The sequence below is a fragment of the Thunnus albacares genome, chromosome 5 (genome assembly GCF_914725855.1).
Source record: "Thunnus albacares chromosome 5, fThuAlb1.1, whole genome shotgun sequence".
Lineage (NCBI taxonomy): Eukaryota > Metazoa > Chordata > Actinopteri > Scombriformes > Scombridae > Thunnus > Thunnus albacares.
In genome coordinates, this window is record NC_058110.1 from 16,070,372 (window position 1) to 16,094,221 (window position 23,850).

Here is a 23,850-nt window from a genome sequence, read left to right on the forward strand (position 1 = left end):
CGGTTATACATGTGAAGAGTGCGGTGATGAATCACGGCGTGAGTGAATAGTGGATTTCCCCTCAGACATTTGACGTTTCATCATGACAGGACATGGATCTCGTGCAGCTGCGCGCTGCAGTGAGTGCAGCATCCACGACGGATCAGAGCTGAGATGACAGCCTGCTGCAGTGACCTTGACTCTCTCAGTGTTGGGCTCACGTAGATCCAACTGCGCCATCTGCTGCTCAGATACTCTACAAACTGTCTCAGCAACAAGCAGACATTTCCATGTGTGGAGGGAGTTCATTAGTGTATGGATAAAGGAATTTATTGGCTCCAAATTATCCAAATTCTCAAACACAAGAAATATCCTCAAAGACTCATCTCTAGTATTTTGCTGAGGTGATGACACACATGATTAATCCTGCAGTACTCAACAGTAAATATATTTTCTGAATGAGCTGGTTAATTAAAGCACAGATACTGTATACAGGCAGAAAATAAACATCAAGTGGTCTATTCTGAGCTCAGAAGATTTAGGACAAAGTATTCAAATCATTTACTTACGTAAAAGTAGAAATGCCACACTATAAAAATATTCTTTTACCAGTAAAAGTTCACATTACTGTAGTATTTACAACGAAATGCACATAAAGTATCAAAAATAAAAGTACTCATGTAGAATACTCCCTGTCAGCGGTATTTCACTATACATTTGAATCATCATTAATAATAATAACAACTTTATTTGTATAGCACCTTTCATACAAGAAATACAGCTGAAAATACTTTACAACAAAAGAAATTACAAGCACCAAGTGCTTCACATGAAAATGATATAAAAGCATGTAAAAAACAAACAAACAAACAATGTAACATAAGATGGAAAATAAAACACACTTGATAACATTAATAAAAAGATAAAGTGAAAATACAATACATAGAATGTGTACTTCAGTGGTGGTAATTTGAGACTTAATAAGTGAAAACTCAAAGTATTTTGCCGTGTAAATTGACACCAAGGTCTCTGAAGCTGTAAACAAACACAATCTCCCTTATTGTTGACGTATCACATGTAAGCAATACTTTAATGCTGTTGTTGGTTGAGGTGGAGCTAATCTTAACTACTTCATATACTGTAGTTTAATCTATAGCAACGCATCATGTTTTGTAAACTGTTTTTATATTTTGTTTGTAAAATCAAAATCTGTTAAATAACCAGTAACTAAAGCTGCTGGTGGAATTGAAGTATAAAGTAACACAAGATGGAAATAGTCAAACAAAGTACAAGTATAGCTCAGTACAGTACTTGAGCAAATGTACTAATTACTTTTTAATTAAACAATTAAACAACAATTAAACAATTAGTTAACTGTCAGAACTGTTAGTTAACTGTCAGTCCTAGACAATAGGCCTTTTTTTACAGGTGTTACTCATAACATTAACAACGCCTCGGTTATATTCAAGTGTCCCAGTAAGTGTGACAGTGTGACAGTGAGCCAACATGTATAATACCAGTACACTGAAACTGAAGCAGCTAAATGGAATTCAGCCGTAATTAGTTTTATTATTTGCACTTGTGGTTTTCATATGTGACAAGTCAAAATATCTCCTGTGAAAAAGGCCTAAATGCTTGAATGGAAAGCCAGCAGTCATGTACATGCAGCACTTGAGGGCAACAATTGCGGGCTATAATCATTAGTCTGAGGGAACAATTACTAATTGATAACATGAAATACTGACAGTAATTCATGTGTACAAATTTCTTTTCAAAAATTACCTCCAGTACCTGCTGCGCTCTGTACAAACCTTCGATGGAGTGAAGATTTTGAAGGCTCAGCCCTTATTCAGCAGCTTTCCAGACCATAAATTGAACCTCTCATAGCTGCATATTTTTGCCTCTTGGAGCAGGAAACAGGCTTCTGTGGAACATTTACAACTACACAGTGAGTACCTACATCCATCAGGAAGTGGCAGTACTGAGTAATATGAAAATGGACAGAAATCTAACATGCATCTGATACCCAGATCAAGCTCTGGTCCCACCACTCTATAATAATGGTTGTAATGATTGATAAATCATCTATTAACGCTTTATTGATCAGTTTAAGCAATTAATATGTTGAAAGCTCCACTATAAGTGGCCGAGACAAACTCCACTCAAACCTACTTCTAACATTATCTAAAATGATTTAATTATAATTGGTGATAAATGAATACATGAAAACATGTCTCATATTGTTTGTGCTGAACTAAAGTTCAACTTTCATGCAAACCGTCACCATGGAAACAGACGAACTGGTAGAGAGTCTGTGGCCCAAGAAGAAGCTGTGGTTTCCTGCACCTCGCTGGCACCTCTATACGCTTAACCTCAACTGTTAAGGGTTTGGAAAATGTAGAAGTATCGTACATACTAGAGTTCTATGTATTGTGTTGTGACTGACAAACAAGTATCATTGTATTGTGTAACGAAAGCAAATGTTAGCCAATAGCTTGTTGATGTTCTGGCAGATGACCATATATAGGTATTGAAATGTAATAAGTCAGAAATGGATCGACATAAAAGTGAAGGCCAGGATGGCCTTGTGAGCTCTGGTCTACGGTCCTTTTTGGCTTTTTGATTCCTTTAAATCCTAGAGAGGGTTTTTCTCCTTTTCAACTTTTGTATTCAAATTTTTGTATGTTACTTTTTTCATTTTGTAATACTCATTTTTGTAAAAACCAAATAAAATTGGTCTGTATTTTTATACACTTCAACCAAAGTTCCTAACTTGTGCTCATCTCTGAGGTCTTCTGGTTTGATCTTTAAGGTAACCAAAGATATAGCTGACATGATCTAAATGTACTCATATTGAAAATTTATAATGGAAATAGCTAAGAATAAACATACAATGTTTATTAATTAACAGTTTTGGACAGGTTGAGATCTGTTGATTGAAATTAATGTGATGCACCTGGGTTTGTTATTTGTGGTACTGGGCTGTACAAATAAAACTGACTTGACTTGACTCAGACTTTATTAATATCTAACATTTAGACCATAACTGTAAACGTGAAGACTTATTATAACGTGACCCTTTATTAATGACTTTGTTGGGGATTTGTTACGGAAAGTTTTAAACCCATTGACCTTTATCAGTGAGAAGGAAAGTCAGCAGCAAGCACTCAATAAATGTTTTATTAATCATGAATAAAGCTATTAGATACAACTTATTACGGTATTGTTTTATTTAATTGTGGTCATTAGTCAGTTTACGTCTTCTAATCAGATTTTAAGTCACACGTTAACTTTTCTGAATCAGCCTGGTGGCAGCTGAAGTGTCCACCACCTGTGTGTCTGGGCCTAAACTCCTGTCATCCACCTGTGAAACGGTTGTTGGCAGCTCCACTGGCACTCTGCTGATCCGTGGGTCACCATTAGAAAGCTGCACCAGAACGTGAAGAATCGTGACAAGAGAGGTGATATGTATCACGTTGTTGTTGTCTGACAATTAAAACTATTTTCCCATAACCAAGGAGCCAACCTTCTCTGACGCAGTTTTAATGTGACCTCAGAGATTCTTCTTCGTCACAGTGAAAGCTGGTTTGCTGATTTTTGAGGAATTGGCTAAATATGAGCTCCTCCCTCTATGCCCTCTGGCTCCAGCAGTCTACACCTGCAGCGATGATTTCAGAAAGTGCAAGTCAAGCATATAAATCCTCTCCATGTACAGTATTCAGACCATACACATCAGCTGACAATCTTAATCCTTCAGTGAAAGCCTTTTTCATGCAGTATGCCCTTATAAAAAATGTCTGCCACACTGCCTAAAATGTGAGATTAATTTGCACCAGTGGAGCTGCTCAGTGACTCAGACTGTGGTTATACTGGGCAGCTTCCAGGTGTGAACGTGTGCAGCTGTGTGAGGAAGGCATTCCGGGAAAAGAGTATTCATACGCAGTGGACCCTGGTTAAAAAAAAAGGTAAATAAAGACTTAAAACCCATCGATTCTTTCTATACCGCGGTCTTTCCTGCATCCAACCGGCTCGACCACCAACCAGGATGCTTTCATGCATATAGAATAACGTGGGTCATTGTGAATAACCAGACACATTTAAATGGTTCAAAGTAACTTCTCCAATTATGAGTTTGCATGATTTGTACGATAGTCAGGTTAATGCCTAAAAGGATGTGTGGCAGTCTGCAGGAAATTATCGCCACAAAGAAGAGGAAATTGTATGGACTTACAGCGTTTATTGTTTTTCACACTGACTAATATATCAAACTATTCTACTCACAGTTTCAATTGTAAGATTAAAGCCATTTGACTGTCACACACATAAGTTTGTGGTTTGTTTTCTCACATTTTGAATGCAGAATACAGAAAGAGACACTGACATGCACAGACACATCAAAAGTAATTTAAAAAGATTAACAAATACTCTATCAGTTCATTGATGTTTATTACTATTATCTCTTTAATGTGAGTTAAAGAACCTGGTTCAGTTCTTTACATTTTGATCACATTTGGATAAGATTTATTAATCAAATTTTGAAATAAAAGAGAAATTTAAAAAAGTTGGCAAGAGGTTGAATAGTAAAGTAAAAAACATATACAAAGTGAAGCAGTAGACAGAGGTAACATTAATCCTTTATACTTAATATATTTATACTATATACACATAGTAAACACAAACAGCTCACACAAAAGAGTGTCATGAGATAAAGTGTCATGGCAGCTGGTAACTAAAAAATAACAAAACCGAATTCACAGCTGATTGTGAAAGATAATGATGTGTTGCAATTGAAAGAAATGTCTGATGTCTACATGAATATCTACACTATGAGTATCTACATGTGTTGTGTGCATGCAAACATTTATATGTGCATGCATGTAAGTTTGAACACTTTTCTTGTTTTTTTAATATTGTAACATGTGTTTTTTGCTTCTCTTGATTTGATGTTTTCTGTTATTTTCTACACAGAAAAACAGACTTCCTGATTTTATTACCACAACCGGCAGTCAAAGATGAAAAGTCAAGGTTACAGCAGTTATGTGGTTTAAGTTGGCCTGTTAACTGTTCTGCCGTCATACATCATCTCAACTAAGTTAAGCAGATTCTTGTGCTTTTATCCTAATGGTGCACTTATGGAAACTGGAAAAAGAGATCCTCAGTGAAATATATCCTCATCTGTCTCATTAAAACAAGGAAGAAGCCAGTTAAAGGTCAAATCCAGCATCCCTGTGATGATGGTGGCACCCATGAAACATCAGGTTTTAATAACTTACAATCACAGAATCCAGCTTTTGTTTGGTTTATTTGTTAAACTGTCTCATCTTCACAGGACTCTGTACATACAGTCTGCAGCTGAATCATATATGTCATGCTCACAATATGCAGGCTTTAAATTACCAGGCTTGCTCTTGTCTGGCACAGTTACACCATTAAAGTCCCCAAGACCTTAAAAACTATGATTGTCCTCGAGGCAAAGACAAACCTAGTGATTTACTGAGGAAGAAGACATTTCTAAGTGCTGGTGTATGCAAGATGAGCGCCGAGAGGCATCAAATCTGTGGCCTCTTAATGATCTCAACTGTAGAAAACACTTGCCTGTCACTTCACCCATTAAGGTAAATACTGTTTTCTCCACCTGTGCTTGTTTAAAAGTGTTTTTATCAGCTTGTAAGTGTTGATCGCCAAACAGGAAAACAACTGGTATCAATCAAATGCAGGCCATAGAAAGGCCGTAAACTTCAGTCCAGAGAGGAAGGATGTTAGTGGAACAATGAAAGTCTTAAATCAAGGTAAGTGTCTTAAATCAAGTCCTTTGATCACTTTGTAATTGAATCAGTTCTTTGCACACAGAGACACACAAAAACTCACACAGAGGTTTGTATTACGATATTTTTGAGGACTCTCTTTGACTTAATGTATTCTCTAATTCCACATTTACTCCTCCTTAATACTTAATCTTCACCTTATTGCTGAGAGTTAGATAAAAAAGATTGATACCACTCTCATGTCTGTACGTTAAATATGAAGCTGGAGCCAGCAGCTGATTAGCGTAGCTAAGTAATCTGTGTAAGTAAAACAAAAAAAGTTGTAGTTTTCAGGGGGGCTATGTGCCAGACTATTTCTTGGCTGGGTGCAGAAACTTCCTGGAGTTTCACAAGTCCAGGAAGTCACACCAAGAACATAACCAATAGTAAAACTGTAACTGTGTCATTTTTACACTCCAGTGTAGGCAGCTAAAGATAAAAGAAAATACGTATAATGTGCTAATTAGTAAGCTCTTTTTCAGTCTTCATGCTAAGCTAAGCTAACTGGCTGCTAGCTGCTTCATATTTAGGCCACGTTACACACATGAGAGTGGTGTCAATCTTCTCATCTAGATCTCTGCAAGAAAACAAATGAGCACATTGACCAAAATGTCGAATTATCCCTTTAAAATATGAACCAAGATTTTGTCCTGACCCTAAAATAACCTCCTGATGACCAACAAAATGTCGTCACTGTCTTTCATTGTTACGTCCTTGTGAGGACATTTGTTCCTCTCAGGCACACTCACACTCACACACCCCAGAGGTTGACAGCTCCAGCATTTCAAGTTGAGATGTTGGACATGTTGCGACTAGTGAGCACCAACAGGTGATACACGTCGTCCTATTATTTATCACCACTGACTCTCATGTTTTTATTCCATCTTCATTTTTTTCAGAATGACTGACAGCTTTACCAATAAAGTGACAGTGGCATGATTGTGCTTGCACCGGTTTTCTGTGAACACTGATTTACTTGAAATTCCCAAATGACAAGTTAGTCAGCAATTCCTTTTAAGGCTGTGAGGAAGTGCTTGAGTACAGGTTACCACAAGTAAAGCAGAAGAATTAGAAGATGTGAGATAAAGAAGAGTAACTGTGATGAAGGGCAACTTAAAGATAAACCTACAACGAAACCTAGAAGTTTTAGTCGTCTAGTGTCAAAAATTAGATTCTAACTTTTATCCTCAAAGAGGAAACAAATGATTTCTTTTGGGTTATTACCTGACATGTTTACCTGTAGTCTTAATTTGGAAATAAGAATACAATAACCTGCACACAATAATCTTTTTTTTCTTCTTCCTGAGATTCAATTTCAACACAAGCCTGATTTAAAAACACACTTCAGACAGTGGGAAAGTCGGTATGAGCTGCTGTCCTGTCACTCTGGGGTTTCTAAGAAGAGCTGTGGGCGTTGTCAGCAGAAGTTTCAGCGCCTCCCTTTCACTCTCACTTCAACTCCAGGGACAGAAATCCTCAGTGTCCTGCAGCGAAGCAACAGAGACGCAACGATGGAGTTTCTCTCAGTGTTTGTCTCCGCTGTTCTGGTTTGTGTTGTCAGTGCCGGGATCCCTCATGACGGAATACACTGGACATACACAGGTAGGCCTTCTGATTTCAGAAGTTCATGTAATGTTTAAAAAAAACCTTTTTTCTAGTGATGAAAATTGTTGTGCCAAAAATGACCAAATTGAATTGAAGCGAAAGGTGTTTGGTGCGTAAAACTTGCGCGGCAACTTATCCAATGCGTATTTGTTTTGGTATAAGACAAATAAGCATTAAATAAAACTGCTCTTTTTCCGAGTTGTTTAAAATATTATCAGGCTATTATAATTATAATTCAGTCGAGTCAATTGGCTGCTGGGTTTTTTTCTGCCTTGACCAAACACTTCGGATGACACAAAATATTGGATGTATACAGTGCAGTAAATAAGATGTGTATATATGTAGTAAATAACTAAAACGTGAGTACTTTGGGGGAAATAATGAACAGCAGCGACAATATAGCTACAGCTGGGTGAGTCCTGCGCGTACCTGTGACCTAATCCTCCACTAAACATCTCAGTTCAGTGGCATTTTAATTGGATTTAAGAGGTTGAGATCTGACTCACTGGTTGAATTTACCGTATGATGATCGCTTTGTTCCTTGATTCTCTTAATACAGAGGGAGCTTTGGACCAGATGCACTGGCCAACCAAGTACCCTTCATGTGGCGGTAAGAAGCAGTCTCCAATCGACATCCAGCGGCGCAGTGTGAGACACAATCCCGACATACTGCAGCTGGAGCTCAACGGATATGATGCTCAGAAAGGGAATTTCCTCATGTCCAACAACGGGCACTCCGGTGAGAAAAGCCAGCAAGATGATGAAAATTTATAAATTACTCAACAACAGCGTAAAGTTACCATTGAATTAAAGGACTATGACAAAGTTTTGCCAGATTTTGTTACTGCTGATTCCAAGTGAAGAATCTTTGAAAGTTCTGCTTCTGGTTTTCATGCAGCCATTAGTTTATATTGATTTCTGTTTGGTGTAAAATTCAATTAGCAGATTCCTTGAACTTTCTTGAGTTGTGTAATTCATCACAGTGAACATCTGGTCAGCTCAGTTTTTCTTTAAAGTTCATTACTGCTGCATGATAATGATCTGCTTTGAAAAGTCTGAACTACATCATTTCACAACAGATGATACAAATCTGACCAAAATTAATGCAGACTTTATGTTTACTGTGGTAATACACAAATTAAAACAAGTTTCCAGACTCTGATATTTGATGTTAATGTTATATGGAAATAAATGGAAGCTAGCAGCCGTTTGGAAGATAGGAAAATGTATTTAAAAAAATCTGAAACACTACACTAGTTCTGCATAGTGTTTGAAATTTGTGGGAAATGGGCTAAAGCAGCAAAATAACCTCTTAATGTGTTATTTTTGAACATAAAATATATTAATCTTTTTATGTTTTTATGTTTTCATCAGTTCAAATCGACCTGCCTCCTACTATGATCATCAGCAAGGGACTCCCAGGAAAATACACAGCTGTCCAGATGCACCTACACTGGGGCGGCTGGGACCTGGAGACCAGCGGAGCAGAACACACCATTGATGGCATCCGCTACATGGCAGAGGTTGACTTAAAAAAGAAAAGACTGAATTTGATCAATTTGAAACAAAAGTTTGCCTTGAGAACGAAAGAAAGGATAGAAAACAACTAGGTTACACACGCAGACGCATCACTGTTGTGATGACACGCCTTTAATATGAAATGCAAACATCCTCTTTACATTGAAAACCACATTCACACAGTTTCTATATACAGATCTGTGCAGCTATCAGATACTACAGTGAACATGACTTGCAAGAAAACTCTGCAATTATTGAAGTGATCACACTAATTCAGTTCCCTCTCACGATGTAGCACAACAAATTATCATAACAGATCATGAAAATATGTATTGCTTGGGTTGCTATGTTAATAGGGATACCAGAACTATGTTTCTAATTTGAAAACCACTCCGCATCCCCCTCTGTGACTTAAAACACATAAATGCAAATGAATATGCCAGAAGTGTTTGTTTTCTTCTGTATGTTTTCCTGCTCATAAATGTCTTTGCTACTGTTGAACCGGCCTTAATTTTCTTGTTCTTTGAGTTAAGATGTGAACAGAATTTAAATTCAATCTACATTTGTTTTGATGCTAAATGATCTGCCTCTTAATAAAGACTTTTCCATTTGAAAAGCAGGTCTTTAGGTAAATTTTGGAATAACCTGTTCTGTATTTCTACTCTGTCTTTCAGCTCCATGTTGTCCACTACAATTCTGACAAGTACGAGAGTTTCACTGAAGCCAGAGATAAGCCAGACGGGCTGGCAGTACTTGCCTTTTTCTATGATGTAAGTAAGCCACACTAACACTTTTGTTCCCTGTCCTCTATGCTGTGCTTTGTCCAAGTTATTCATAACAAGACGGCAGCACTATTTCAAATATATGACCCTCAGTTCTGCTGTAGGAAGTTTACAATGTAAAACAAAAATCTTTGATGTGAAAAACTGCAGAACGGCCAAATGCCCTTTGAAGTGCATGATACTTTGTTTCGGTCATCCTGGGGAGTAAAAGTCTCTATTGAGTGTTGAACTGCCTGCTGACATGTTGAATGAGTGCTTGTTTCCAGAGGAATGCTCTGGACCTCAGACAGTCAGCGGCTCTCAGCTGTGAGAGGTCATCGCTGCAGCAACGCCACGGCTGGCATCCGCCGTGATAACAACTCAGAGTGGCTCAGGCTGAGAGTCAGTGGTGATTCAGACAAACTCATTAAAAAACAAAGAATTCCTTGACGTAGTTTGAAGGATAATTCTGGTTATTACAACATTTCATGGTTTTGGTTATCAGTCCTGGTGGTAAAATTAACATTTGGGGGCAGTGGTGGCCTTAAAGGTTAGAGAAGCAAGCTTATGACCCGACAGTGGTCGGTTCAATCCCCCAGACCATCAGGGTAAATCTGGCCCCTCCCTCATTACCACCACTGAGGTGCTCTTGAGCAAAGCCCTTAACCCCAGCTGCTCCAGTGGAGCAGACTGTGGTTGTACTGGGCAGCTTCCAGGTGTGAATGTGTAACTGTGTGGATGTGATCAGGGCGTTCCTGAAAAAGAGAGCATTGCTCTCAGTGAAACTTCCCCCTGAATAAATAAAGGTGAAAAAAAAACATAGTATTCATTAAGCTAAGCTCTGAGATCCGGGAGTCAGACGGGGCACGAAACACGAGCAGTCAGATACAGGATCGTACAGGTTTTAAATAAACCTCCAGGTTAGCCCAATTTATTTGGAAGAGAAAATAAACATGTCAACTGTCATTTCTTTTGAAATGAGGAATTATTACGTTTTCCCGTGCATGCTCACTTTTGGTTTCACTTCCAAACAAAGTCGTTTAGACAATCTGGCTAAACTTTTGGCCGATTTATAACCTGTTTGGTCAACATGTCAACATGTTCCCAGATCATGAGTGTGTTATGGTAACTGATAAAACAAACTTAAAACCCAAGTTGTAAAAAACAGAATTAATTATTTAAAGTTAAAAGCTGAGCTTCTCTGTTTTGGCTAAACATTTAAACCTCTTGAATATTGTAACTCTCTTTTCAGCAAAACATCCCTGGATCATTTACAAGTGGTCCCAAATGCTGCAACTAAACTCTTGACCAGATCCTCCAAAAGGTCTCGTGAGACTGGCCCCCCATAAAATTCAGAATCCAAGTCAAAGTTCAAAGTTCATGATCAGATACCTGCTGCATTAGAGATCTGCTGCAGTCCTACTGTATGTCACCAGCAGGTCTCTATAAGTCTTCTGATCAGGGTTTGCTGGTTGTTCCTCGATTTAGGCTCAAAACAAAAGAAGATGGTGCTTTTGAGGTTGTGGCTCCTAAACTTTGGAACTTTATCCCTTTGGATTTAAGATCTGTGGACTCTGTGGACGCCTTTAAAAAGCAGCTCAAGACCCATTTGTTCAGACTTGCCTTTGTGTAATTTTTCTATTTTCTGTTTATTTCTGTTCTTTATTGTGTTTCATGTCTGTATGTATGTCTATGCTTTATTTCCTCTGTGAAGCACTTTGTGACGTCTCTGCTCTCAAAAGGTGCTACATAAATAAAGTTATTTACTCGATCAGGTTTGACACAGTTTTGGTGTATTTTCAGGACGGGCATTTTGAGAACACCTACTACAGTGATTTCATCTCCAACCTGGACAAAATCAAGTATGCGGGTGAGTTACTGCTGGACAACGGTGGAAATAACTGTCCTTGAATTGATTGTTTGAGTCTCTTGTGATTTTGACCCCGACAGGTCAGTCCATGAACGTATCGAACCTCGACGTGCGTTCCATGCTCCCCGAGAACCTCAACCATTTCTTCAGGTACCAGGGCTCCCTCACCACCCCACCCTGCTACGAGAGCATCCTCTGGACTGTGTTTGATACGCCCATCACTCTCTCACATAACCAGGTACAGCAGACAGGAAGGCCTTTACTCCAAAATGAAGAACATTTGAAATAAAAAAGCATTTGTTTGTCAAATTACAACAATTAAAAGGGGAAACCTTAAACTTTTTTATTAATATACAGACAATCAGATGGGAAACAGGCTAATTTTGAATTTATGTGGCGATGTGTCATTACTTTCTCCTCGTCTCTGTCGTGTTCAGATCAGGAAACTGGAGAGTACTCTGATGGACATTTACAACAAGACACTGTGGAATGACTACCGCATCGCCCAGCCTCTCAATGACCGTGTGGTGGAATCTTCTTTCCTGCCGCGCCTTGGGAAAGGAAGTGTGTGGCTTTCTGTGACTTTATGATTACACAACATAGCAACATCATTTATTTCTTGAATTGACGTAGGGACAGAAAAAAGGCCTGAGTCTTAATTCATGTTGTTTTCTTTCACCTTTTGTTTTTCCAGCATTTTGTCGGCAAGATGAAATTGAATCCAAACTCTTGAAGATCGAGGGTCTGATAACTTCTCTTGGAAAGAACATGCATTCAGGTGAGTGAGCTCTTAGTCATAAAAAACTGCTGTGGATGGCGAGAATGTGCTCATATTTACTCTGCTATGTTTGTCTATGTCTCACTCTCTTAAGGTGGACTTCTCAACGCAAGGCCCAGATATGGTGAGTGCTTTATTTCCAATCTGATTGAATCTGTGATTTGTGACTGTGGATGATGATAAAAGTAGATGGATATTTATTGTTCTGCTTTTCTGTCATCCTCAGAGCCTCGTGGTTTGTTTCCTCTGGTGCTCGACTTCCAGGAGAAGAATTCTGGTAGCTATGCCTTGGCCCGCCTCAGCCACCCTATGGACCTCGACTCCTTCACCGTCTGCATGCATGTCCTGCCTCAGGCAGAGGGGGTCCACACCGTCGTCTCCTACTCCAGCAGTGGCAACGACAACGAGCTGATGATCACCATCGGTGAGGACAGAGAGGGCAGAGAAGTGGGGCTCTGGATTGGCAACGAGTTCGTCAACTTGCCGCACAACTTCAGGTCCATGGACTGGGCCAACTACTGCATCACCTGGTCATCCCACACCGGCGGCGCGGAGCTGTGGATCAACGGCATGGTGGGCGAGCAGCGGTACCTGAAAAGTGGCTACACAATCAGCCCCAGTGGTGTGTTCATCCTGGGCAAAGACCAGGACGGATTACTGGGCATCTCCAACGCAGACGCCTTCGTGGGTAAGATGACTGATGTCAACTTGTGGGACTACGTCCTGAGCACGGCAGATATCCGAGACCAGATGTCATGTGAGAGGAACGGCACCACAGTGGGAAATGTGCTCAGCTGGGGATCCACCAAACTCAGCCTGTATGGAGGGGTGCAGCTGGACAGTCAGTACAGATGCTCCTGAAAAGGCACAGCTGCTTCTGTTTGTATGAGCTTTAATATGCTACAACAAACCAAAAATATCAATGCCTGATTGTGGGGATGTGAAAAGTGTATTGCTATGTAATGAAGGATAAAAATGTCTATCAGGCACCTGTAAATCAATATCAAAGGCAAACTATATCTCAAAGCTTAAGCCATATATTGTATTCATATCTTTGCATCATCAATAAAGGCTTACAAGTGACTTGTTGGTTTGTTTGATGACTCATTCACACCTCTATAAAGCTGTATGTTCACAGTAAGATATTAGATTTTTTTTCTTGCAGGCACAAACAAACTATAAAAAAGTGATTGCACAAAGATTCATTGTAAAATAAAAGATAGAGGCAAATTCAAATAAATTCCAGTCCATTAAAACTACCCCCGGAGTGAAGACTTCCTCTCTGAATGCTCTCACTTGTCTTCAGAAGGCCGTGACCCTCACTGCATCCTCCAGGCTTTCTTTGCTCTCTTTCAGTGGCTGATCCCCATCACCCAGCTTGATTTCCACTTTGTTCCTCTTGGCGAACATCTGGCTGATCTCCAGGAATGTCTTGCTCTTGGTCTCGGGGACCACCAGCCAGATGTACAACAGCGTTGCCAGGCAGATGAAGGAAAAAATGATAAAACTGTAGGAGCCCAGGCCTCTCTGGGGGGAGATGAAGAGGAAAGAAATGCGATCAACATGTCCTCAAGATGACATGTTGTGAATATAGTTACACAAAAACAGACTGGGGACATAAACAGCAGCAAAGGTGAGTTGAAATGTCCTTTGAGTCGGATGCTCTTTTTTGGTTTCTGTTACACAAACACATTCCTCCCTTGTTTGCTTTTTGGTTCAAAGATAAAAAATGCACGAGAGAGGAAGTAAACATGAGAAGTGCATCATGTTTATGTTTATCAATAAGATGATGTCACTTTGTCCATTGGAATAGACAAAATGACAAAACAGGGCTCCTAACTAACAGGGACTAACACCACTTCTGCTATAAGAGAAAAAGTTAAAATGAAAGAATATAAGATTCTCACATCAGAAAACTGGAGAGTAAATCCCAATCTTTATGACGTGTTTACAAAGATAATAACACTGAAAATGTGGAATCAAAAAATATTATTGTATGTTAAGTGTTGTCACAGCATGCAACCTGCATTAAATGATGTTTTTTAACCACTTGGGGGCAGCGTGATGAGCTGTAAACACAATCTGACATAAATTGATATGAGGAGTCAGAAAACAATTGCTTATATATACATTTGGCACACACAGACCAACATTAGCATTAATTTGGAGTTTCTGGTGTATGTAAGTCCAATATTCATTCTTATTTTAGCTCTGTTTTGGTCTCCACCAACTCCAGAGGAAAACATCTGGCTATAATAGCTGCTAAATGGTCTGTCTAGTGTTTGGTACTGAACAGGTAGTGTACAGTGGGCTGAAAACAGCCACCTGCTTCAGCTGGAAACAACCTGGAGATGAGAGACGGACCCAAAACAGTGAAGTTTGGTTATGAAGATTATTTCCAGTTCAGATATGAAACTTGGACTGGTTGCTGGCCAGTTTGCATTGCCTAATTAGTATTTTCCATTTCCATTTTCTATTGTGTTCTATGAGTCTTAAGATACATTGTTTTTAACATGTTTTTTAAAAAAAAAATTTTATCAGTTATTGATGGTTTAGTTGTCTTAGGTGATTGTGATTTGATTTTTTATTGGTTGTTCCAGCTGTAGCACTCTGGTATGAAGAAGTTGTATCATATTGTGAGTTTGACGCCTGGCAAAGATGACAAAGATGCTGCATTTTGCAAAGAAAGACACACAGCACATATTGAAATAAAATGATTAAAGTCAAGATGTGGAGTGATTTGCCTTCCTGTTTAATCTAAAAAAAAAAATCTGTAATCAATTACAAAACTAATAAACTTTCGCTTCCCCATTGTAGGATTACTTGGAAATCTTGCAACTGACCTCTAGAAAAGGGAAGACCAGGCCAACAGTGAAGTTGGACAGCCAGTGCACGGAGCCTGCGACCATGAAAGCAGCGGGTCTGGCTGACTGCCTGAACATCTCAGTGGTCACCACGTACGGAATGGGACCTGCAGAGCACACATGTGGTCAACCTCAACCGCAACCAAAACATGTGAGACGTATCATCATTCTTCATGGTCACAATGAAGCTGCTCATGTCTCAAACAACTAAGTGCAGTTTACAACATATACCATTACATGTCTGGCCACATCCAAACAACACTTCAGTTAATGGAGCACCCTGTTGTAATCAGTGGATGTCAGACTCACTTGGTCCTATTGCATGTCCGATGACGTAGATGATGACACAGGTGATGCTGACGTAGGGCATCCACGTCACGCTCTCCTGTCGACACAAACCAGCAGCTGCTGTTATGATTAGCTGATGTTTTGAAACAAGAATAAACATGTAAAAACCACTCCGTAATGGCTGCCTTGTGGCCTTGTGGATTATTTATGTGTCTATTCTCTATTCTTGTCTTTAAATTGTGCCTTTGCTCCTTAAATTTGCAACCACTGAAAGCCACTGTGCTGTTTAAAGTGATGTCTGTCTGAAAATCCAGGTGAGATTACAGGGTTGCAGGAGTGCTTTGTGGTCCTGTCTATAGTAGTGTTTCTCTAATAGTCAGTGTTTCTCATAGTGGATGACTCTGTTTCTAAGTCTCAAAGTTCTCATGAACTTGACAAACAGAAATGTCAAGTCATCATTTTATCTTCCAGACCATGATAGGAACTCCAAATGTACAGTAAACTGACAGTTTTAGTAGGAAATTGCAGCACAGTGATGCTTTTTGTGATGTTTTTGGTTTTGTTGTCCAGTCTACTGAAAGTGAATGAAACAGTGACCACAATGTTAAAGTGCAGCTTTAAAGGGTTGGTTCTTTCATGGCAAATTTAAAACATTTTTTCCAGCATTTTTTTTCCTGCCAGTTGCTGATCTCAGTGACATTTCACAGCGTGCTATTCCCTCCTTGCCCAGTAGCAGTCCTCAGTATGTTCCCGCCTTTCACCATCACCTGATCTCCACCTTTTTTTCCCCCTCTTTTCTGCCTTTTTGGCCTGTTGTGCCTTCCTGCCTGGTGCAGACTTCTGCCTCAATACAACAAACTTTGGTTTGATTTTTCTGCCTCTGAGTCGTGCTTTTCAGTCCATACTATGTGTTACTGAGCTTTTACACACCCAAAACATGTAAAAAGTAATCAGATCATAGAAGAATACCAGTTATAAAATGTGATTTGACATCTCAGGCCCTGGCCAAATCAAACTAAAACTATCAGCATGGCTTGAAAACACTGGGGGCAAATGAGAGAATGTTTTTGTAGTTTGGGCGGACCGAACCTTTAATGGTGCTTGAGATGATTCATGTCCATATTGGGTGAACACTTTAGGACTCATGTGGGTCTTGTAGCTGGACAATTATCCAAAACAGAGAAAGCAGTCAAGGATATTTATGGTCTAATAGTAAAAAGTTGTTAACTGGCTGAATCAGTCAGCTGAACAGGTTGGTTTGAAAACCAGACTGAAGGCAAAAATCAGCAGAAAGCAGCAAGATGGCTGCAGTCTAGGCGTTGAAGAGCATCACCAGAGAAAATATAACTGGACTGCTGATTAAATATGATTACTCCAACACTGTTCACCAGATGTGGATGTAATTATCCTCAAACACATTAGAGATAAAAGTCAGCGCTTTGACCTCATAGTCATAGTTTAATTTCCAACCTATTTACTGTATTGAACAAAATTCTATTATTAAAAATAAAGAAACAGGTGATAAATCTGTCTCTCAAATCCCCTGTGATTCAGTCTTCACAAAAAAATCTCATGACCTCAACATTGAGAAACTTTGACATACAGCAGCAAACTATTTTTGCATGATGAACCACTAGAGGGCAGCAGAACAACATGCTGAGAGTTTGAGTTACACTGAAGCTTTCATACTGTACCTGGAAGGTGAGAGCAACGGTGAGCAGCACACAGGCTCCACAGCAGATCCCAAAACCACAGAGGAGGAGCAGCCGTCGTCCTGAGGCCTCCACAATGAAGACCTGGAGTTAAAAAAATCCCTGATAATAACTGTTCTTTCCTTGAGATGTGATCAAACAATATCCTTCAGACTTCAGCTCCTCTCCTCAAATGTTTCACTCACAGAGGTTTTTTTAAAAATATTTTTAATGAGGGCACCTACAGCAGCTATGGTCATGAAGACATTCACTGCACCTGTTCCCACAGTCACATACTGGATGTCATTCTCCTTGACTCCTGCACTGGCATAAATGCTGTCTGCATAGTAGTAAATCTAGAAGAGAGAAATACATTACTGTTAAGAATTAGACACAAGTTGGAGGAATGAAGTAAAAGGAATACAGGATCTGCTGTTTGAACAGGACAAGTTACTGTTTAAATGACGAAATCTGATCTGCTGTTATATGTGAAACAGTCTTTTGGTGGGTCAGAGACAAGGACAACTGGACGGGCACGACTCACCGCGTTGACCCCCGACAGCTGTTGGCCCATGTTCATGATGATGATGGAGATCAGCTGCCAGCGAAGGGAGCGCTGGGACAGCAGGGAGAGCACAGACAGGCGGCCCTCGGCCTTCTCCGACTGGTCCTCCAGATGCATCTCTGATATCTCTCCATCCACATCGTCCCAGCCACGCAGACGCTGTAGCGCTACGGGAGGCAGAACATAAAGTCTTACATACCATAATATGCAATTTATCTTGCCACTGTAACTGTAACTAGCCTTTCCCTTTGTCTCTTGGCAATGTAAGGCCATTTTTGTGTTTTCTTACCTTTCTTTGCTGTCTTCTCATCTCCCTTCTGGATGAGCGTGTACCTGGGACTCTCTGGGAAGAAGGGCAGCAGCAGGAGCTCTATCACGGCAGGGATACCAGTTAAACCCAGCATGAGGGTCCAGCCTGAACATACAGGGAACAGAGACACCTCTTAAAATCAATTGATCAAATGAAAAACTCTCTCATCTAACCAATAAAGTGTGTCAAACATTTGCCAGAATCCAGTATGTCAATCAGAACCTGTGCTGTTCCCCAGTATGTGTCTGATACCCAGCACTTGAGCGCTGAGGATGCCAATGGTGATGAAGAGCTGAGGTACGATGCCAATCGCTCCTCTCAGGTTCTTAGGAGAGAGTTCGCCCAGATACATGGGCACCACGTTGGATGAGAGCCCTGCGGGAAAAGGACAGAAAACTTAAGATACATTTAAATCACATCTTATCAATCTTGATTACTTGAATAGTTGAACGTATCTGACCTGCACAGATTCCCACTATAAACCTGGCCACTATAATAATCTCATAGGACTTGGCAATCTCACTGACTCCCATCATGACAGCTGGGACGATGGAGAAGATGTTGTTGAAGAGGAGGGTGCCCTTCCTGTTGTAGGTGTTGACACATTTAAAAGCAAACAAACACAAAGTACACAGTTTTTACGGAGCATGGTAAATGTGACATATCCATTCATAGAAGGGGCATAACAGGCAGTATTACCTCCCGAGTTTGTTGACCAGCGGGGCCACCATCAGAGAGCCGAAGAAGCCTCCCAGAGGATACATGGACACAGACAGAGACCACAGCAGAGTCTGGAAGTTCTCCTCCATCGGTCTTCCGTAACGCTCCAGGTAGGTGGCATTATAAAACTGCTGCATGAACTGAAGAGAGCAGGACAATACTGATAGAAACACATCATCATATCAATGAACCAGCCTTAGTGTCACTGTGTGTTACTGTAAAGCTTTTGTTTGTTTGCTTGTGTTACCGTTGATGGAGAGTTGACCACAGCCACATTATATCCATACTGGAAGGATGAACCAAATGCAGATATGAGTGTTGCCAATGCCAGGACCGCAGTTAGTCTCTGCCGGGAACAACAGCGCACTGTGTGAATCCTCCTTTTATAACTCAAAGACCATCCATAATGATTACACTATTTGTACACAGATGAAACAAGACTTGAAATGTGACTGTGGTGATAATTACACCTGGTGTACAACTCACCCCTCTCCTCTCCACAAGCTTTTCCTTATACTCCGCCATTGCTGTGTTTGGACCTGTCACTTTCAGCAATGATAATCGTGCACTTTGTTATTACTGCACCAGTGGATTCTTCTTGCCCTTTGGACATGAGAGCAGAGAACGTAGCGGTAGTTTACGGCTCGGCTTTGTTTATCTTTTTCATGTTGCTGACTGTGCTCTTGGATTCAGGAAGTTTTGTATGCAATGCACAAGAGATATTAAATGTGGCCCTGGGCTGATTGTGGATATCTGGTTCTTTTATTGCACTGCACCTAAATTGACTCAATTGATGAGATGTACAGCTGTCAATAAATGTTGTAAAGTTAACTTATCATCAAATAATGAAGCCAGGTGTGAGTGTGTATTGCTTATCAACCTGCAGGCTGGATTACATAAAGGTTTTATGACAGAATGACGACAGAATGATGCCAAAGTCAGCAGAGAGCTCAGTGCTGATCCTTGTACAATTTCAAGGATTTATCTGTTTTCACATTGAAGACAATTAATCTCACGCTGATTACTGAACAGGCTCATTGTCTGCTTCAACACCACAGATACAAATCTTTTTTTAATGTTTGCTTTGTCTTCAATTTGTCATGTGCTGCAATGCCGCTAATCTTGACTAAAGCTTTGTCAATATGACGGCACTGATTGCTCTTAAAGCTGGATGTTATTTGCTTCAGGGATACTTCACCGCAAAAACAAGGCTATATATATACAGTATATCTGAGAACAGAAAATGCTGAAGGGAAAAATGAATAGCCTAGTTAGTATTCAGAACTAAACTCGGATTAAAATATCATGAGATATAGCATTAAGTAAAGCAGGGTAAGCTGTAAGAATTTCATCAAAACTAAAGTTTTTGTTTTGTTTGTTTTTAAAGTTTTGTTACATTGAGTGAACTTAACACAAGTTTTGATTTGTTTTTTTAAAGTTAAGACCCTATAGATGTTTTCTGTGTATAGCTTGTGCTTATATAAGCTTGCTACAAATAAATATCTCCATCGACAAAAAAAATATGCAGTGACATCTGAAATATGCAAAAAAAGACGTCTTTAATCCAGTTGAATACACAGAGCGGGGTGATAGTAAAGTCACAGCTGGCAGTGTTGGCTCAGGCTGGATTTGGCTGAAATGAACCTCAACTGCTCAGAGGAGTGAAACTTTGTGACATTTGGTCCAAATGAGGGAGCCAGTTTGCAGGATCCCTCATTAGGACAATGCACCTAAGGTCACATTAACATAGAGAGATATTTTTTCCCTTTTTGCACATCCTGTCACACCCACAATTTGTTTTGGAAATGTGTGCCTAGAAAATAAGAAAAAATAAGAGTGATTGGTTTAATAAGACTGGGCCATAAAACATTATGCATATATATAATAACATTACATCTCATAGGAAAGCATCAAAAAATGATCTCAGACTTTAACCATCAATAGGATGACATTAATTCAGAAACAGACATCATTACAGTGTTTTAAATCTTCTTAATTACAGCAAAAGATGACGTTTTTTTATCCTACATAATGGGATCTTTAAATAAAATTTGAGGAAGTAACAGTCGATAAAGCTGATGTTGTTGACAGTGGCATCTCACCATTCCAAGAATAAGAAAAAAAGATGTTACATGTAAACTGTGGTTCACTACTTACTGTTACTGCTGAATTATTCAACAAGACCAAGAGTCTACAGCCACGCTAGCGCCTCTGTGAGGCTGAACTTGCATGCTGATGAGAGCTAAATGCTCTCATTTGCATGCTAATGCATGGAGGTACAATGTTGATCATGTTCACCATCTTAGTTTGGCACTATACACGGAGTACAACTGAGACTAATGGGAAAGTCATTAATTGTGAAGGTATGTGGTCAATTAAAAGTTTTACTTGATGATGGCGCTAGAGGAAAAATAAGGGATCGTGGAAATCCATCCAATAGTTTTTGAAAGATCAAAAACTTCAAATGTGAACCTCATGGTGGTGCCAGAGGAAAAGTCAGAGGATCGCAAAGGTCATTAGCATTAGTCATCATGAAGCCATAAATGTCTGTACAAAATGTTGGGCCAATCCATCTTTTAGATTTTGAAATATTTAAGGGAAGTGAAAAATTTGACCTGCTGGTGACGCTAGATGAAAGGTCAGGGATCACCAAGTCATGAGGATTCATCCTCTGGCCATCATGGAGATCTGCACCATATTTCAGAGCAACAGTTGTTGAGATATTTCAGTCTGGACCAAAGTGATGGTCTGACTGTCCGACCTACATCGCCATATCGAGATCTATATCAATAACATTGCTAAAAATTCATTTACCAGGTTAAATTAAGGAAATGAAAGAAGAAAAAAAAGAAAACGCTCTCATCCTTTTTTTTAGCTAATGATAAAAAATCTAAGGAAGTAAACAGTTAGAAGAGCTGACGTTTTGCTTGGTAATGTGTCACCATACCGAGAAAAGAAGAAGAAAAATGTCACATGTAAAGTGCGAAAACAAAGTGTATTTTCAGTGCGACTTTAACAGTTTTAATGTCTAATTATTCACATACTAAACAACTCTGGAACCAACAAGTAACCACTCTCTTAATGTAGTGTCTCTGATGTCTTCTAATACACATGTAAACTAGAAATTTTATTTTATTTCTCCACCGCTCAGTCAACTTGCAGTTTACATTAATGTCTGTCCAGACTTATATAATATCTGTAGTGAAGGACTTTGAAGGAATTTAATAAAACCACTGCAGTTTTAAAGTGAGCACTGAGATTAGTATTACCAAGTATCTGACCAAATGTGAAATATGGCGAGAGTTATGGTGTTAAATAATGGCCAGAAAAGTGTTTTTGCAGAACATTATGATGTCACAGTGAAGTCGACCTTTGACCTTTTGGATATAAAATGTCATCATTTCATCATTTTATCCTATTAGACATTTATGTGAAACTTTGTCATAATTAGAATATGAATTCTTGAGTTACGGCCAAAATTGTGTTTTGTGAGGTCACAGTGACCTTTGACCTTTGACCACCAAATTCTAATCAGTTTATCCTTGAGTCCAAGTGGACGTTTGTGCCAAATTTGAAGAAATTCCCTCAAGGCATTCCTGAGATATCACGTTCATGAGAATAGGACGGACAGACAACCTGAAAACATAATGCCTCTGGCCACGGCTGTCGCTGGCGTGGAGGCATAAAAATGGTTCTGTCACCTCTAATTTCAACATCCCGCTGCAGCTTTGACCTACTGCCCATTACCTTTGGTGGACAATGTGTTTGAGAATTGGCTCCGAGAACTACTGACACAGCCAAATGAACAGCCCGTGTTGTGAAATAATGGCCTCCATTAACTTGACTGGTGAATGGTCAGATCATGCTGCGTAGTGCGGCCCTGCGCTGCTCTTCAACTTAATGAATTAAGTGGGCAGGGAGCCAGCAGAGGAGAGAGCAGAAACCCCCTTCCTTAAGTGTTTCCACACGCTCGAGTCGCATCAATGTCAGCCAAATCTCAAAACTAATACAATGAATTAATTCCTGCAGGAAATACAGTGTCGGTCATCTGTGTGCTGGTCCTCAAGGACAAAAAACTGTTAACTGGCCGTTTTGGATTTCATCAGCATAAACAGTCGTCACTTCCTCTATTTTCCCAGACATGGTTTCCAGTGTTACTGATGGTCCTGGGAGAACAACCTCTACACTGTGTCCCATTACTTTAGGCTGCAGATAAAATTAGATTTAAGGAAAACTCTTTACCTCATAAAACTGTGTATTTATGTGTTTAATATTTTCAGTCTAAACAGTATAAAGTCCCTCATGTTCTGTAAATAATGTATGAGAACTAACTCCTCTCATAAGAGTACAGTGTTGTTGCAGTGTAACAAAAAGCCTGTCTGACCTGATATTACAACATTTTACACTTTTGCATTGCCTAATTCATCACCCAGACCAACAGAGACCATTCAAGATCCATAAATTCAACATAATACCACCTGAACAAGACTTCCTAAATAAGCACTTGCCCTCTGTGAGAGTCAAACTAACAATAATCACTTATGGATAAGAGAAAATTGACTGTCAGCGTAGTGAAATTTCTCCTTCCTCACCTTTCCCACCACAACCACAGTAATTAATCTTATTTGGACATAGCTCATCATTCTGAGGCAAGCGCATTAAGACTCAATGGATCTTGCAACAATATTGTAAACAACTAAATGACCTAAGTAGTGGCAATGTAAGGCAGCTTGTCCCAGGAGCCTCACGGGGTTCAGTGGGTTCATACCCTTTGTTGGTATGCATTCAGCCGGTAGCTAAGTCGGGCAAACGGGAGCCAAAAACAGCAGGGGTCAAAGGAGAAGTGAGGCTCGGGTTTCAAGGAGGAAGGATGACATGTGATGATGCTTCATGCATCCTGACCACGATGACAGAGATGATGTCGAGTAAATTAGAGTGACTAACAATACTAACTGAAAAATGTTGCAACTGTGAGGTTAGGCAAGAACTAGAAGGCTTTGAGAAATACAAGACAAAGATATCAAGGAGAATGAACACCTGATATGAGGATTATATGGTGGTGTAAGTATTCAAGTGAATCGAGCACTGACAGAAAAC

General features: G+C 39.7%; 2 protein-coding genes across 2 annotated transcripts; one reads left to right on the top strand and one right to left on the bottom strand.

Moving 5' to 3' along the window:
- The first annotated feature begins 5,700 nt into the window (after window positions 1-5,700).
- Window positions 5,701-13,398, top strand: ca6 (carbonic anhydrase VI). Its single transcript, XM_044352893.1, has 11 exons — window positions 5,701-5,768; window positions 7,248-7,385; window positions 7,948-8,127; window positions 8,763-8,911; window positions 9,581-9,676; window positions 11,471-11,537; window positions 11,618-11,775; window positions 11,975-12,101; window positions 12,232-12,315; window positions 12,410-12,439; window positions 12,542-13,398. Exons 1-11 carry the CDS (start codon window positions 5,750-5,752, stop codon window positions 13,174-13,176), a joined length of 1,683 nt encoding a protein of 560 aa, XP_044208828.1. The 5' UTR covers window positions 5,701-5,749; the 3' UTR covers window positions 13,177-13,398.
- Window positions 13,335-19,510, bottom strand: slc2a1a (solute carrier family 2 member 1a). Its single transcript, XM_044352895.1, has 12 exons — window positions 19,240-19,510; window positions 19,001-19,099; window positions 18,733-18,893; window positions 18,494-18,618; window positions 18,256-18,408; window positions 18,013-18,138; window positions 17,703-17,890; window positions 17,404-17,514; window positions 17,162-17,263; window positions 15,489-15,564; window positions 15,159-15,286; window positions 13,335-13,842 (listed from the first exon to the last, which is right to left on the bottom strand). The coding sequence occupies exons 1-12, from the start codon at window positions 19,276-19,278 to the stop codon at window positions 13,618-13,620; spliced, it is 1,533 nt and encodes a 510-aa protein (XP_044208830.1). The 5' UTR covers window positions 19,279-19,510; the 3' UTR covers window positions 13,335-13,617.
- Window positions 19,511-23,850: the final 4,340 nt, after the last annotated feature.

Excerpts from the sequence above, each read along its gene's own strand:
- ca6 (XM_044352893.1), top strand. Across the intron at positions 9,677-11,470 it reads TACTTGCCTTTTTCTATGAT|GACGGGCATTTTGAGAACAC; the intron begins GTAAGTAAGCCA and ends GTGTATTTTCAG. Across the intron at positions 12,440-12,541 it reads CAACGCAAGGCCCAGATATG|AGCCTCGTGGTTTGTTTCCT; the intron begins GTGAGTGCTTTA and ends TGTCATCCTCAG.
- slc2a1a (XM_044352895.1), bottom strand. The coding sequence starts at position 19,278 with ATGGCGGAGTATAAGGAAAAGCTTGTGGAGAGGAGAGGG. Across the intron at positions 18,139-18,255 it reads CATACTGGGGAACAGCACAG|GCTGGACCCTCATGCTGGGT; the intron begins GTTCTGATTGAC and ends CTGTATGTTCAG. Across the intron at positions 13,843-15,158 it reads TGGTCTTCCCTTTTCTAGAG|AGAGGCCTGGGCTCCTACAG; the intron begins GTCAGTTGCAAG and ends ATCTCCCCCCAG.